This window comes from Bombyx mandarina, chromosome 11, assembly GCF_030267445.1.
Source record: "Bombyx mandarina strain Sakado chromosome 11, ASM3026744v2".
In the NCBI taxonomy this organism is placed as follows: Eukaryota; Metazoa; Arthropoda; class Insecta; order Lepidoptera; family Bombycidae; genus Bombyx; species Bombyx mandarina.
Window position 1 is genome coordinate 11,783,595 of NC_143218.1, and position 18,041 is coordinate 11,801,635.

Here is an 18,041-nt window from a genome sequence, read left to right on the forward strand (position 1 = left end):
TGGCAGTCCTCATCTCACTCTCTACGGTGCGTCGCCAAGTGTGTACAGGGCGACCAGGTCTCCTCCTGCCAAGCGGTTGCCACTCAAACGCGATTGATGCTGCGTTGACTCCGCTGCGCCGTAGAGTGTGTCCTATCCAACGCCATTTCCGATGAGCAATGTCTTGCGCGATGGGATTTTGGTCGCATTTAGACCTAAAGATGATTAATATGAGACATTAATCAACTGGGATGAAATTAAATGAAATGAGATGATATTAGATGAAATATAATCTCAGTAAAATGGTGGTTATTTACTGAAATTTTTTTAGTGGACTTTTTGGAGGATCCCGAAAGGTTACGTCCAACGGCTTTGTTTCATTTTCCCACATTTATGCACTTTCAGTATAATAAGATACTTCCTCGACTGGCAGATTCCCCAAGATCAAGCTGGTTTTTTCAAAGGTAGAGGCACTCGAGAGCAAATTCTCAATATTAGACAGATCATTGAGAAATCTTACGAATTTAACACCTCACTTGTAATATGTTTCATCGATTACAGCAAGGCTTTTGACTGCGTTAACTGGCGAAGCCTATGGAGAGTACTCTGCGAACTGGGGGTTCCGGAACATTTGATTGCCTTCCAGTCATTAATCAACTTGCATTGAAGTCTTTATACTCCGACAACCAAGACATGGTCAGGATTGACGCCACGCTTTCCAAGCCTTTCTCAGTTAAAAAGGTTTTAAGACAAGGCTGTGTCTTATCTCCTTTTTTATTTAACTTCTTTGGGGAGTATATAATGCGGCGAGTATGCGAGGACTGGAATGGTGGTGTTTCCATTGGTAGAACGAAGCTCATAAACCTGCGTTATGCTGACGAAACAACACTATTCGCGTCCAACGAAGAGGAAATGTGCATCCTGCTGGATAAATTGGAACGAACCAGCAGAGAAATGGGGCTTCGCATAAACAGAGCAAAGACCAAAGTTATGGTGGTCGATCGCAGCCATTATCTCACTACGACCAATAAGCTAAGCCTGGAAGTCGTAGAGGATTTCATTTATCTGGGCTCCGTCATAGCTAGTAATGGATCCTCCGAAAAGGACATCAAAGGTATGGCAAAGAGAGCTATGTCCCAAATAGACCGTGTTTGGGCGGACAGAAACATCTCGAGGAATACCAAAAAGCAGCTCATCAACTTCCTCGTCTTTTTCATTTTTCTCTACGGCGCAGAGACTTGGACCCTCATGAAAGCCGACCGCCAACGCATCGATGCGTTTGAGATGTGGTGCTGGAGGAAAATGCTTGGGATTCGTTGGACAGAACACAGAACCAACGAATCCATTCTTACCGAGCTCAAGATTCTAATGCGCCTGAGCACTACATGTGCGCGGAGGAGTTTCGAGCTTTTTGGACATATCGCCAGAAAGAGAGGTGACAATCTGGAAAAGCTGCTGATAAGAGGCAAGGTATGCGGGAGAAGGCACAGAGGCAGAAATCCAATGCGCTGGTCAGACCAAATACGCTCCACTCTCAATACCTCAGTCCACGTTGCTATCCACACAGCCAAGGACAGGCAGAAATGGCGCAAGATAATGCAGGAGAAAGTTATTAGAGGAGGCCACGACCCTCAGCACTGAGATGATATGGGATGAAAGATAATCTCAGTAAAATGGTGCTCATTTACTGAGACTTTTTCAGTGGACTTTTTGGAGGATCCCGAGAAATTAGGTTCAGCGGCTTTATTTCATTTTCCCACATTTGTGCACTTTCACAGATACTAAACAGTTAATAAACCACCGCTATTACACACCTAAACCTGAAGAAACACTAAATAGACAAATTAAAACAAATCACACAACTTCACTCCTCCCATTCCCGCCAAAAAGTCCCCAGATCTGTTTTTTTTTAAAGGATTTTATGACCTGGTAACTGAGACCTTTAAGTCATGTCTTATTTTAATTTATATTCATATTTGTATGAAAAATTATATTATGGAGTGAAATGAAATGAAGATGATTAATTTGAGACATTAATCAACTGGGATGAAATTAAATGAAATGGGATGAAATATAATCTCAGTAAAGTGGTGGTAATTTACTAAGATTTTTTCAGTGGACTTTTTGGAGGATCCCAAGAAGCTACGTCCAGCGGCTTTGTTTCATTTTCCCACATTTGTGCACTTTCACAGATATTAAACAGTTAATAAACCACCATTATTACATATTTAAACCCGAAGAAACACTAAATAGACAAAATAAAACAAATCACACAACTCCACTCCTCGCATTCCCGTCAAAAAGTCCCTCCAGATCTGTTCTGTGATTTGTTTCATTGATTAAACACTTTGTTTTGTATAAACTAATGATGTTTTGTTTTTAAAACATACATTTGTAATTTTGTAACTTTGTCATCATTATGGATACAATAAAAATACGAGTAAGGAATACGAGTTCTGTCGCGGTACCAGTGCGACACAAACGGCTCGCAACATTAATGACGTTTACGGAATTAATACTACAAATGAACGCACCACACGTTTCTGGTTTCAACGCTTTCGACATGGAAATTTTGATCTAAAAAATGAACCCCGTGGACGCCCGAAAACTAAAGTCGACAACGACGAATTAAAGGCAATAGTGGAAGCTGACCTAACTCAATCTACCGCTGATTTAGCAGCAGCTTTCCAGGTTAGCGTCCCAACGATATTGGTACACTTGCGTCAAATTGGCAAGGTAAAAAAGACCTAATATGCGGATGCCGCACGAAATGAGAAATTGCCATCGTGACGAGCGCGTTAATAATAATTTATCCCTTGTGATGCTTAACAGACACAGAAATGAAGGACTGCAATGTCACTTGTAATGAAAAATTTATTCTTTTTGATGATTGCAAGCTATCATGGCGAAGATTAGACCCTGGTTCAACACATAAGTAATACCCCAAATGAAAACATGCCCATGAAAAATCACTGTTTGGTGGTAATATAATTGATCAGTTTCTTACCAAATGGCACCTGTGGATGTGTACTGTGAGTAACTGGTGAACATTGCTAAGCTAACATTGCATAAGCTCAAGAAACTCTGGGCCTCCTTGGTTACTTGCTTGTTCTAGTTACTCCTACATGATAATGCTCAACCTCTTACAGCAGAATGGGACAGTCTTTTAGCTACAAGAGTACAGGAAGCTTTATATAACCACAGTACTTACTAGACTTTGCACTGATAGATTTCTAATTTTTATAAAATCTGGAGAACCCCTTGGCAGGGAAAAAAGACAATACATGAGAGGCAACAAAATACCTTCGAAGAGTTTGTTGGCTTCCATACATCTGACTTCTTCAAGAAGGGTAATTAAGAATGACCACTGTAGAGATATATGAACACTACAGGTGCATATTTTTTGTTAGTAATAAAATATTTTTACAAAAAAATGACAACTTCCTGTATACTAAATGACAATTTTGTATATCAAGACCTAATACTATTGGACAATGGTAGTAAGAAGATTGGTGGCAATAGGCTGTCAATTCAATTTAATTATAACAGGTTAATATAGAATTCATTCTATTCAAGGAAGGATTACTGGTGGCCCAGAGGCTTTTCCAGTTTCACCAGGACGGGGCAAGCAAAGCCTCAGTCAGGAGGCAAAGATTAGGTAACAGCTGCCCAAGGGCCTCCAAAAACTCCTAAACTCAAGGGCAGCTGCATTGCAAATGAATCTGCTACCGAATTAGAATTGCGACCCACTCAGAAAATCTAGTAAGAAACTCAGTGAGTTGTGCCTGTGAGACCTCAAAAGCCTAGACTCAGAATGGCTATCAAAACTCTTGTTACGTACCGAGCATTCAAAGATTGGCCAATGTAAAAAAAATACTAAAAATAAACATTAATGTCATAAAAGACGTTCTATTTTTAAAAATACTTCATACAATACTAGATAGATCCAAAAAATCGACGCACTGTATTATGATATTAGTATGATCAGAAATATCAATAAGAAGCATCTAGATCGAACATCTCTGTTATAAAGTCTCTTGGGAAATTTAACTTAATAAAAGTTAATTTTGTTAATTGCATGGTATAAATATTTTATGAACAGATATGAGTAGAAGAGTTATTTTGATAATATCCTGAAAAGCACCCCATGGTTTTTTTACAATAAAATAATTTTTTCTTACCCTATTTTTAATTCCAATTTATTTTTCGTTTTTTAGATGAAATTCAATTTTTCAAAAATTTCATCTGAATCAGTCGGTAACTTATCAGAGAAATAGGTGACCGGCGTGCCTGTTAGTTTCCCTTCTTGGTCTTGACGCCGACACTCCGGGTCTCGGGAAAACAAAAAATCGCTAATCCTGATTATTCTAGTAAGGATAATGGATCAAACTGTTTAAAATATTGAATTGTCATTAGTTCTTAACAAGTGCGTATGCCAAATTTCGAGTTAATCCGACGTTTTGAAGGGGGCAAAATCATGTTCAAAGATTTCGTTACATACTAACATACGTATAAAGCTAATATAAGCGTATTAAAAATGGAAGATTTTGCAACGAATACAAAACTAATATTGAGCGTCGAAAGATTTTCCTGATTTTTTCACCATTCAGCTCTCAATACCCAATCACCCCGTCTTACGGTACGATACCTGCATAAATTATTATGTATGAAAAATACGAAGGAAAAAACGCAGGAAACCTTGTAATTTGGCGGGCGCGGTTTTTGTTTCAATTTGGTGTATATATATTTTTTAATCTAATAAGTGATCAGAATAATTAAAACTTGTTAACTAAAATATTTTTAATTTTTTTTTTTCTACATCTAGTTGGGGTAAGCTTTTCGTATTTTTATGAACGAGTCTCCGTACCCGGGGAGCACGGCGCCCCCCGCGGTTGCATTTGTCACGATCTCCAATGAATCCGGAGTGGATTCTGACTGTTCTTTGGTTTCTAAAAGGAAGCAAAAGCACAACTAACTCTACAAAATTTTTAAAAACGGTAAGAAAAGGAAAAGAAAAAATAATTCTGAAACACTTAAACAATCGGACTGTCAATGCGAGACGATGTCAAGACGAATTTGCTGAGAGCACTATTGATTTGCCTGCGCCTGGTCCTTGCACTGATACTTCTTCAATGCCCGTTCCTTCCACCGATATTTCTCTTAAAGCCCCCACACAAATTGGTAGGGCTAGTTATGACGCCAATGACCACGGCCCGTTTGTGGTAATGTGCAGAAAACACAGTCTACTGATGATGATGGCACAACATTACACCTAGTTGTGTTTGCAGATTTTTAAAGAAGAATCTATTCAAAAATATTGTTAATGGAAGTTTGAAACGTAGTGGCCGAAATAAAATGACACTTTCTTTTAATAATTCTACAGACGCTAACTGCTTCGTCACTTCAAACTGATTAGCTGCTAACAACTTGAAGCCTTTTATCCCAACTGAGTGGTCTCCTGAGGATAGCAAGACACTAATGCACCCATTGGGTGTGGGGAAATTCTGAAACTCAGAAGAGTAAACTGTAAAGTCATGGTAAACAACATACACACATTGAAACAGTCTGGCCAACAGTGCTACTGTGACCGGTGACGTGCCCATACAAGATTTTTTGCCATGTTCTTGCTGCTTTGCCTGACATACATCTCTACAAATCGTGGGATATGGGTTGGAAGAGAGTGGCCGGATTCCGTTCCCAGGAAACCATGGTTTTCCAAATTGTCGTTTGGTAAAACCGCCACTTCTACTTTAATTCGTATGCGTATGGGACATAATAGCCTTCCAGTTCATTTGCACAAACTTGGTATCGTAACTAGTACCGCCTGTGAGTGTAGCGAGAGTTATTCTGACCTGAATCATGTTTTCTTTTCTTATCCTATCTATGATCAGTCTTCCTTAAATATTTCTTCAGTATATCTCTCTGTTCCCCTTCCTACTAACATTTCTTTACTTCTTTGAGATTTTAATTCCTTTGTATAAAATATAGTATTACTTTAAGTAGGTTTATTTTAAATAATAACACCAAACTATAATTTTGATTTCTTTTCCCCGTTATATAATTATTCTGTTTTTTTTTGTAAATTTAATTCGTTTTAAATCATTTATGTTTTGTCGGGATAAGTTTCCTTCCTTTTTTAAATATATTATAATTCTATTACTCGACGCTGGCTAATGCACAAACCGTGCCAGAGCCAAAAAATAAAGAAGAAGAAAGATACGGAAATAGTTTTTTGGGGGGAACGTGAGGAGTGAAGCTGTGTGATTTGTTTTATTTTGTCAATTTGGTGTTTCTTCAGGTTTAAATGTGTAATAACGATGGTTTATTATCTATTTAGTATCTGTAAAAGTGCACAAATGTGGGAAAATGAATCAAAGCCGCTAAACGTAACTTCTCGGGATCCTCCAAAAACTCCACTGAAATAGTCTCAGTATATGATCACCATTTTACTGAGATTAAATTTCATCCCATATCATTTCATGCCATGTTTCATATTAATCAACTTCATATCATTATCATGACTTAAAGGCCTTAGTTACCAGGTCATAAAAACCTTTAAAAAAAAGATACGAAAAAAAAATTACTTTATCACAAATAATCACAATCACAGAACACTATTTAATGGTTTAGCAAACGAGTTCCCGCAAAGTGAACACTAAATAGTTTTAAACGATATGTCACAAATACGAGTTTAATTAAAAAATATTTATAACTGATGGCGGTAATATTTAGAAGAATATGTTTAAAATATGTGAAGTGCCTTGGAATAACCATTGTAATTATATTTTTTGCTCAAATTTTTGTGGCACTTCAATTTTTTCCTTCAATAAGTGATAATTCATTGAAAAATGGCTATACCTCATTTTCAAAGTCAGAAGCTGAAGTTTCTGCAAGAAAAAACATGTTAAGGTTCAGTGACGACGAAGATCTCCCAACAAACTTAAAAAAAAATAAACCTGGTTCCATTTTAAGAGTCGAGGAGCTGGATTTTATACCTGCATGTGAAATTAAAAGTAGAGAAGCTATATCTGCCATACACAGAGCCAAAACACAGCTGTGTAAACAACAGATACTCAACAAAACTTGCCTTATACAAGAAAGTAATTTTTATCCAGAAAAACTAACAAACGTTTGTCCACACAATGAAAAGTCTTATGGTACATATCTTGGATGTTTCGTTGATGAAAAGAAGATGAGATTGCTTTCTGGATTTTATGGAAATTATGTGAGCACAAATTCACCAAATTCATGTTTAGATATATGTGTTCAAGCTGGGTTTCCATATGCTGGTGTTCAATATGGGTATGACGAAAATATTTTATTGCAATAATATTTTAACAATTTTTAAAAACCCACTTTGGAAAAATTTAATGAATATTTCAATCATGATTGGAATTACAGATTGTGCATGATTAAATCATTTTGATATCATCTAGTTTGATAAGATTTCTTTTAATGATAAAATAAGAGTTTGATGGCTATCTGTCTAATTTATTTAATATTATATATAATAATTATTATAATATTAATAAAGTAATAATAATACTAATAAATAAATATTTACTAACAATCACGCCACGTTAACTGGTCCCGTGGTAAGTTCGTAAAGAACTTGTGTTACAGGTACCAGATAACGGAAATAAATGTAATATTTTTTATTATACACATACATATATTTAAATATACATCCATAACCCTGGAAAAGACATTTTTATATTTATCATACAAATATCCTCCCTTGGCGGGATTCGAGCCCGCGACCCCCTTGTGTAGTGACCATGTCACTTACCACTACACCAGACGGCCGTTAATTAATATTAGTATAGATATTACTATATTTTAATATTTCATTAATAATTAATAATGTTATAGTATGGATGTTTTAAGTATGCATGGAACAGCTAATAATTTAGTTGCAAATAAAAATTTAGTTATTTTCAGTAGATTTGGTGGACCATATTCCTTAATCGACTGTAAGGTTTCCTTCTACAGTGTCTTGGGAATCTTATGAATTATATTTGAAGGGTAGAGGTTATACACATATAAACAGTACACTTTTTTTGCAGCTGTCCGAATTACAGATGATACAGGCTTCGACTGAGGCACGCATAAAGGCATAGCGTTTGGTGTGGTGTGCATTTTCCCACCAAATGGACAGCCACCGGCTCTATGATTTTGTCGATGGGCTGTGAACAGCGCTGGTTCAAAACCACCACGTGTCAGAACTCCGATTTTCCTTCACTCGGTTATTCTTTCCAATCGTAACCGGCGTTGCTTATCAAAACAAGAGAAAATTCATTTTAAAACTTATTAACGTTTTCTTTTATTTACCCATCGAGCTATAGGCCGCCTATCGTGATAACTTCCTTGATTTCCAAGGTGATGGAGCAAATAATAAATACACAACTCCTGTAGTATTTTGAGGATCGCTAGCTGACCAGTGACAGGCAGTACGGTTTCCGTCACGGTCGCTCAGCTGGCGATCTTCTTGTTTACCTTACTCACAGGTGGGCTAAAGCCTAGGAGAGCAAGGGCGAGGCACTTGCTGTGAGCCTTGATATCGCGAAGGCCTTCGACAGGGTCTGGCATAGGGCACTTCTGTCGAAGCTACCATCTTACGGAATTCCCGAGGGTCTGTGCAAGAGAATCGCCAGCTTTTTGGATGGGCGGAGCATCACGGTCGTTCTAGACGGTGACTGCTCTGATACCATAACCATTAACGCTGACGTTCCACAAGGTTCGGTGCTCTCCCCCACACTTTTCATCCTGTATAGCAATGAGACGCTGTCTATTGATGGCATGCATTGCTATGCAGATGACAGCACGGGGGATGCACGATATATCGGCCATCAGAGCCTCTCTCGGAGCGTGGTGCAAGAAAGACGATCAAAACTTGTGTCCGAAGTGGAGAACTCTTTGGGGCGGGTCCCCGAATGACCCGTTGAAGACACAAGTTTGCGCGTTGACTGCGAAGAAGGACCCCTTTGTCATGGCGCCGCAATTCCAAGGAGTATCCCTGCAACCTTCCGAGAGTATCGGGATACTTGGGGTCGGCAATTTGAGCGATGTCCAATTTCGGAGTCATTTGGAAGGCAAAGCCAAGTTGGCGTCCAAAATGCTGGGAGTCCTCAACAGAGCGAAGCGGTATTTCACACCTGGACAAAGACTTTAGCTTTATAAAGCACAAGTACGCCCTCGCGTGGAGTACTGCTTCCATCTCTGGGCCGGGGCTCCCAAATACCAGCTTCTTCCATTTGACTCCATACAGAAGAGGGCTGTTCGAATTGTCGATAATCCCATTCTCACGAATCGTTTGGAACCTCTGTATCTGCGGAGAGACTTTGGTTCCCTCTGTATTTTGTACCGTATGTTCCATGGGGAGTGCTATGAGGAATTGTTTGACATTATACCATTATCTCGTTTTTACCATCGCACTGCCCGCCACCGGAGTAGAGTTCACCCATACTACCTGGAGCCACTGCGGTCATCCACAGGGCGTTTCCAAGGATATTTTTTGCCACGTACCATCCGGCTTTGGAATGAGCTCCCCTCCACATTGTTTCCCGAACGCTATGGCATAATATCCTTCTTCAAACAAGACTTGCTAAGAGTACTTTACGTTAGGCAGCGGCTTGACTCTGCCCCTGGCATTGCTGAAGTCCATGGGCGACGGTAACCACTCACCATCAGGAGTGCGGTATGCTCGTCTGCATACAAGGGCAAAAAAAAAATAAAAAAAAACATCCTGGTATAATAGTTAACAGTCTGAATAAAAAAATTCGCAATCCTCTTACAATATATACATATAGATTATTTATTATTTTATTAACCTAAACATATTGCTCACTGAGATGACACAACCTGAGGTAATTTCTGACGGGTAGATAACTAGATACTCACAAGGTGGGTATCAATAAATTTGTACATGTTGTAATGTCTATGGGCTTAGGTAACTACTTAACATCCGATGTCCCGCGACTTAGGTTCTCAGTCATCTTTAAAAAAAACTTATTTATCTATGAAATGATACAGAAAATAATTTAATTTTCTAAATTTCAGATCTGAATGCTTTTGTGGAGATACAGACCCTCCTGATAATGCTAAACTCTCTGATGATGCCTGTGATATGAAGTGTCCCGCGAATCCCTCAGAAACCTGTGGTGGATATTTTACTATGAACATTTTCGAAACTGGATTAACAAGTAAGGTTAAAAAAAACAAAGGATTTATTCTTATACTGTGCTTGTATTAATGATTACTAAGTCCTTTCTATGCTTCGTTATGACCCTCGCTAAATATGTATTGAAGTCGTCGTCTCGTAAAGGATAAGACATCCGGTGCATTCATATCTAGCAATGCACCGGTGTTCGAATACACGGTGAAGGAATAACATCGTGTAGTAAAAATCAAACATGCATAATTTGCGTAATTACTGGTGGTAGGACCTCATGTGAGTCTGCACGGGTAGGTATCACCACCCTGCCTATTTCTGTCGTGAAGCAGAAATGCGTTTCGGTTTTAAGGGTGGGGCAGCCGTTGTAACTATACTGAGACCTTACAACTTGTATCTCAAGGTAGGTGGCGGCATTAACGTTATAGATATCTGTACTCCGCTTAAAACCAGGTGGGCCGTGAACTCGTTCACCCACTAAGCAATAAATAAATATAAAAAAATATAAAAATGTGAAATACACCAATTTGATATGTTAGTGGTTCTATATTAGAAATCATACCTAAAGAGCCAGCAATCAAAACTAGGAGTGGGTAATATCGGTTTTGCCGCGTATCGAATCGTATCTATATATCGAGGATCAATATCGGATATTGAATCTATATATTTTCTGAATCTATATATTGATGGATGCTAGTAGATTTTCTCGATTCATGATATTTGAGATTTGAAACGATACGCTGATATAATATCGTAGTAGATATAGATTTAAGTCAACGTTATACGGTTGGTTTTCTGATATCAATTTATAATATGATCTTAAAGTAATAAAAAGAACATGAAAATAAAAATATCAAAAAAACTTTCCTTCATGCTTTTACCAGGCTTAGGACTGGCTACATTATTTTCAGTTTTTAGTATTTTGTGTCTTAATTTAAAATTACAAAATATACCAAAAGAGTGTAGATTTCAAAAGTTTAATACAAACACAAGAAATAAACTCAATTATTTGGATTCAACTAAAAATAGAAAAATGTGTACTTTAAAAATCAAACACAAAAAACTTTTAAGTATTTATAAACACTTGTCCAAAAATTCTAGTTCAAGGTCAAAGCGCGTGAAATTAAATTCAACGATGCAAATAGGCTATACTGCATTCAAGTTAGGGTCGAAAGTTGAAACTTCTTTCCTTAATTGTATCCTGCTGATACGCTAAGAATAATCTACAGACATATGGACTTAAATATAAGGTTTACAATTGTATGGATAATGCCTGTTTCTGTTTCATTCATCACATGATATCCCTATCGTGCGCTCACTCACTCTGGCCGATTCGATACGAACCAAACGAATATTGCTGATATTAACGAATCGGTACGATATGCCGATGCGCATCACATCGAGCAATATCGTGTATCGGCTGATATCGAAATATAGATTTCGATTCACGAATCGGTCCGATATGGCGATGCGCATCACATCGAGCAATATCGTGTATCGGCTGATATCGATATATAGATTTCGTGCGGGGCGATATCGGATTCAACGATATTGCTGCGATATATAGATATTGAATCTATATACGATTTATATCACCCACTCCTAATCAAAACTCCATAAATTAATGATACAACACAGACAGTGAGACCAAACTTTGTAATCACAATCGACCACAGTAACAATGTTATTGAAGTTATACTTCTTTAGGCGCGTTGTGAAAAATTGATGAGAGTGAAAGTTTACGATGCGCGCGCACCGTGATACAAAATTAACAGAATGAAGTTGCCCACTAAATCGCTCATTACAATACGACTCACGTAACTTGGCGAGTCTGAATATAGCCACAGGAGAACTTTCCGAACCGTACCGAGAATTACCGAATTTATACGATGTCAAGAAAAGGGATGTCCAATATGCATGTTTGAGGATGTTGTTTAATCGATTTTTTTTCAGATTGATTAAAATTTAAATAAAAATAAATAAATAAATTTAATAAAAATAAAGTATAACTTCTTACGCGTGTACATAAGTACACGCACCCTTTTTTTTCCAAACCTTAAACATTATAACGAAAAGGTAGTAAGGAACCAACACAAGTTTGTTTACTAGCAATGAATTTCAAGTGATATCCTTTCAGAGTTCCAGCCTCAAATACCGGACACGTCGAATGACAAAGAGGAATCCGTGAGAATAATTTTTCTATTAACATTAAACGGCCGCGCTGTAAGACAAGTTAATAGACTAATAAATGCACTGTACAAAAGGAATCATTATTTTTACATACATGTCGATAAGGTAAATTTTCTAATTTTGTACTTAATATAAGAGTGATGCTGCAAAACTAATCATGCCATGTGACCCAACGGGTTCTCATAAGAGATCATTTAATATAAATTAACTGATATTCTAATACCATAGTTTTATACTTGTTGCTAGTAAAGTAGCCATTAATGACCTTAATTTTTTATTAGTATCACTAGGAAATGTCTTTAAAGTTATTTAATTATTATTTAATTAATTAATTATTTGTAATTCATTAGTTATTGCATCAAGGCTATTTGAAACGAAAATCTAAAAATTAATCGAAAGTCGAAGAAGTGTTTCTTACAAGATGTCATTACGGTGCCCGGCAATAAATATTGCACATCGACCGTTGGAAAGAGACAATCTGCTAATTTCGGCTTCGTAGAGCGAACACTACCTATGTAAATTATGTCAGTGTTGTTCAAGTGCAGTTTTTTCCCTACCTATGCTGATAGCCTTAAGAGGTTATTTCACCTTCTTGACGTGTAGGTGAGCTCACGGGGCTCAAACCGGAGTGTTGCTAACACTGATCGTAGCAAGAGCAGTGCTTCGCAGAATCTACCACCGGATCGGAATCGCGACCAACTGAAAAGAGATCCGGCGAGAAACTCAGTGGGCTGTGTCTATGGGTTAATTTACTCGTCGAGCCCTTCGTCGCAAACGACGGGTTCGGCGAGGACGGTGACTGGTGCTTGATTAAAAGCCCCGTTAATGGATCGGGAGGATACGTAATGAAGTGCGTGGTTCTAATATGTATATATCAAACTGTTAGTGTTTCGTGCGATAGAGATAACCCTCTACTAAGTCGAAATTAGTCGATTGTCTGTTCCCAAAGGTCGATGTACAATATTTATAGCTGGGAACTTAATGTATATATGTTTTGTTTGAAATCTTAACCAAACCATACAAAATTTAGAAAGTTAAGTATAAATTATTATGTTTCAGCGTCAAGACTACCTCCATAGAAAATTATCTGTTTTGGAAACTCATTTTCCGAATATTAAAATGGCCAAAAAAAGATTTTCAACCATATGGGGCGGCGCATCATTACTTACCATGCTCCTGACATCCATGAAAGATATTCTTGCACTAAATTGGAATTGGGACTTTGTTATAAACTTAAGTGAAAGTGATTTTCCAATAAAGTCCTTAGAAAATTTAGAGAAGTTCCTATCAGTAAATAAAGGTTTCAATTTTGTTAAATCCCATGGTCGGGAGGTACAAAGATTTATAAAAAAACAAGGATTAGATAAAACATTTATTGAATGTGATACGCACATGTGGCGTGTTGGTGAAAGAAAACTTCCCCGTGGAATAGTAATAGACGGCGGCAGTGATTGGATAGCACTCTCTCCTAATTTCGTTTCCTATGTTGCAAATGAAAAAGATGAACTTTTGTCTGGCTTAGAAATAATTTTTCAACATACGCTTTTACCTGCAGAGTCATTTTTTCACACTGTACTTCGCAATTCACGTTTTTGTAATACGTACGTGGATAACAATCTACATGTAACCAATTGGAAAAGAAAATTAGGCTGCAAATGTCAGTACAAGCATGTAGTAGATTGGTGTGGATGTTCACCTAATGATTTTAAAACTGAAGACTGGCCTAGGATTCAAAACACACAGGATCGTCAACTCTTTTTTGCAAGAAAATTTGAGCCAATTATTAATCAAGAAATTATAAACAGGGTTGAACAGTACATAGGTTTTAAGGATCACTTAAAAATTCAAAATTTGGAAAGCTATTGGCAAAGTATATATAATGTGGATGATTTGACGGCAAGCAGTGATGATACACTTTTATCACACGCCGAAAGCATTATTCGTCATAATGCTAAAATTCTTGCTGAAGAAGGTTGTATAATTGAACCAGATATAGTGATTGAAATCACATCATATAATTATGCTGATGTATATAAAGGAAATTTAATACTACATAAAATTTATCATAATAACGTAGAGTTGTCAATGGAAACATGGTACAAACCAAAGAAGAACTTGCAACTAAATTTTGAAAATCGTTACGTTGACAATATAAAACAATTCAAGGTTAGTTCTGATTATGATCAAAAAGAAATGATTTTCAGAAACCTTGCTGGTATTTTGGGTCCACTGTCTGAACCAACGTTGTCTTATCAATTTTCTACAAATACACTGTTAGAAAAAAGGACTGAAAACTTAACAATAGTTTGGCTTGACCCTGCCGGGATCATAGCAGATCTAACAGATATTCATGTGGATGAGAATAATTTAACAAACTTCATTAAACCGAATTTTAGAACTCCTCTATTACCTGGAGTGTGGAAGGTTGGTATGTTTGAGCAAAGCTATCTATTAGCTAGCACGAAATTTCTCGTCACTCCATTGCAATACTTCGGCGGTAAAGAAATTTCGAATCAAGAAGTATCCATACTTCACGGTGGCTCACAAAATTCTTACCACAATTTCTCGCATATTAAATTAGAAAATTTTGTACCAGATCAGGAATCTGCTATATTGTCACAAAAAATATCACAAGCAAATGTTAGAAGAACAAAACAAGACTTAAAAGATTGGATAGATGCATTAAGTTACGAATTTTATAATGTATTAGGATCATGTGTAAAGTCTAGTAAGAATTTTAAAGAAAAAATAAAATGTGGAAGTCACATACTTGAATACTGTGAATCAACCCATTGGAGCTCCTTAACACCAGACCCGAAAGGATCGATAGGAAAACTTAATAAACTTTCAGGACGATTAGATAGGATATGACATTAGTAGATTATTAAAAAAAAAATTCGACATTAGTTTTGCTATAAGTATTATGAATTGGAATAATAAATATAATAAGCCCTTGACCTAGTATTCCAATTTCAAATTCTTTCTAAATTCCAATTCGTGACCAAATGTCCTGCAATTTGATACATCAATCACGGAACAGAAAATAGAGCAGGAAAAGAAAAATATAGTTTGTTCCCCATGTTTAACATTAAACATAATTTTTCTTGAGGATCGAATAAAATAACACATTCTGTATACAAAAGTATAAATAAACAATCCGTAATATAGATGGCGCCACACGCCCATATTTTAGTTTTATTCATTAAATTTTTTCGACCAAATTACTTTAGTCATTCCGTAATTAAGATCTTCACAGTTACTTCGTGAACGATACTGACATAATATGAGTTATGAATAATAACGAACCCAGTTCATATTCAATCATGCGAGAATTCATCAGTAACCACCCAACGGCAAAAGCAAGTCATAGTTGTTGCATATGGGTGCTTCATTTTGTGAGTGTAAAAGACACTCGCGATGAAAACGGCAAGAACGTTTACTGCTACAAGATTACTATTTTTAACGGTGTAATAGACGAAGGTACAAAGATATAAAACATTATTGTTTAATATAAATGAATATAGAAGATGTATGATTAGAATCAGTGAGGAGCATTGTGAGCATCCCTTTATCTAATTCACGCGCTCGCACCACGAGATTTAATAAAATGTTTATAGCAAAGGTAAGTTCTCGTCGAACCCGTCGCTTGTCGAAGGGTTCGGCGAGTAAATTAACCCACAGACACAGCCCACTGAGTTTCTCGCCGGATCTTCTCAGTCGGTCGCGTTTCCGATCCGGTGGTAGATTCTGTGAAGCACTGCTCTTGTTAGGGTTAGTGTTAGCAACGCCCTCAAGCTAGGGCCCCGTGAGCTCATCTACTCGCTCGGTTACGCTGGCATAGCCCTATAAGGCTACACCAGCTTAAGTAGAAAAAAAAGCTGATGGATGGACGGATGGATTCAGTCAAGATCATAACGAGAGACGTTCAGACATCGTAGTCTGAAAATGTATCTTAACGCAGCTGTTAAAAAGAAAAAATAAATCGGTATAGGTAATCAGTGAGAGGAAAAATAGGCGATTGAACTAAAAGTAACTTAGTGAAACAAATAAGGTAAAACTGTATAAGCACCGTAGAGTACTATTGACTTTTAGACAAATAGCCGCAGTTTGAACAATACGACAGATGTTTTAAATTATAAAACCGAGGGCTTTTAAGTAAAAGGGGTAGTAATAGATGGCGACAATTGTTCTAAATTGAACGTACCTACTATTAAAACGGGAGCTATCAAAATCCTTTGAGACTTAGATGGCGTCTCGTGGCGATTACTCGTGGCCGATCCGAAGCAGTCAATGTAGGGTCCTAAGGTGTACGATATCGCACAAGCTCACTCGAAATTAAACTCAAAACTTCGCTACGTAGCTACATTTGTAACACAATTACACCGATTTCGAGTACATTTGACGAGTTGAAAGTCAATTTTTCACCTCCATTTATTTATATTTGGCAAACATTCCGAATATTTTGCTTATGACGACCCATAAACTGAAATTATTTAAAACATAACATAACATAAAAAATATCCAAACCAGAAAAACAATCACTGACGTTCTTGATTGGATCAAAATAGGCAATTTACTTATAGCCAGTCTATCCTAGTCTAGTCTCATAGCCCTTCAGTCACAGAATGAAGGATTTGCTGCATCATCCGAACACATTAGACTATCTTATCTACTAGACTCATAACGTATAAAGTAACATAGCAATCCTTCATAAACAGCATCATAAGATCATAGTAAAAAAATGTTTACTTTAGCATGTAAAAATAAGAAATGATATATTGTCACTTTTTACAAATAAAAATTTATTTTTATTTTTAACCTACACAACAACTACAATTCAGCATATCTTTTTTTGTTAATTTTATACACCCATGATTTCGATGCATCTCTTCTAGCGCAATGGTAATGTTTCAATGCCCTTCTTGAAGACTGCAGTGTGCTTAGTGCGAGTTTTTTAACGTTCTCGATAGCATAAAAGTTAGTTCATCTTTGTATGGAATGGGATCGTTTGCGTACGTTTGCCGCTAGGGGCGCTGTTCCAATTGCATACAAAATTGGCTTAACTTTTACGCTATCGAGAACGTTAAAAAACTTGCACTAAGCACACAGATATACAGAAGCCGAACCAACTCTTCAAAGGCATTTTGTACTGCCTCTCGGGTACTGATTTTTTTCCCTGCTAAGATGTTGTTCAAACTTTGGAAAAAATAGAAGTCGGTCGGCGAAAGGTATGGTACAGTGGATGACGCAAAACCTCAACCATAGAGATCGTCCGTGGCGTCGTATTTTTTTGTATTTATTGCCTAGATGGGTGGTCGAGCTCACAGCCCACCTTGTGTTAAGTGGTGGCGGGGTGGTAGTACTTACCCGTGCGGACTCACATGAGGTCCTACCACCAGTAATTACGCAAATTATAATTGAGAGGGTTTGATTTTGATTACATGATGTTATTTCTTCACCGTGAAAGCCAATCGTGAACATTTGTGAAGTACATATTTCATTAGAAAAATTGGTACCCGTCGGCGGGATTCGAACACTGGTGCATCGCTAGATACGAATGCATCGGACGTCTTACGGCCTGGCCACGGGGATCGGCGGTGCGAACAGCGAAGCGGTGGACGAGGCGACCATTCGCGCAGCACCGTTTGCAGGCCACGGGTACTCACGTTCGCCGCCGCGACTAGTAAGGAAGTCCGACAGC

General features: G+C 37.4%; 1 protein-coding gene and 1 long non-coding RNA gene across 2 annotated transcripts; both read left to right on the top strand.

Annotated features, from left to right (window-relative positions):
• The first annotated feature begins 1,132 nt into the window (after nt 1-1,132).
• Nucleotides 1,133-4,159, top strand: LOC114242902 (uncharacterized). The gene is made up of 2 exons (XR_016323890.1): nt 1,133-2,670; nt 2,812-4,159. It is a non-coding gene; the product is annotated as an uncharacterized LOC114242902 (long non-coding RNA).
• Nucleotides 4,160-6,202: 2,043 nt separating this feature from the next.
• Nucleotides 6,203-15,525, top strand: oxt (Xylosyltransferase oxt). Its single transcript, XM_028173990.2, has 4 exons — nt 6,203-7,281; nt 10,039-10,181; nt 12,288-12,445; nt 13,400-15,525. The coding sequence occupies exons 1-4, from the start codon at nt 6,695-6,697 to the stop codon at nt 15,209-15,211; spliced, it is 2,700 nt and encodes an 899-aa protein (XP_028029791.2). The 5' UTR covers nt 6,203-6,694; the 3' UTR covers nt 15,212-15,525.
• Nucleotides 15,526-18,041: the final 2,516 nt, after the last annotated feature.

Coding starts and splice junctions, on each gene's coding strand:
- oxt (XM_028173990.2), top strand. CDS start 6,695: ATGGCGGTAATATTTAGAAGAATATGTTTAAAATATGTGAAGTGCCTT. Junction 7,282..10,038: donor TATGCTGGTGTTCAATATGG/GTATGACGAAAA, acceptor TCTAAATTTCAG/ATCTGAATGCTTTTGTGGAG. Junction 10,182..12,287: donor TTTCGAAACTGGATTAACAA/GTAAGGTTAAAA, acceptor ATATCCTTTCAG/AGTTCCAGCCTCAAATACCG.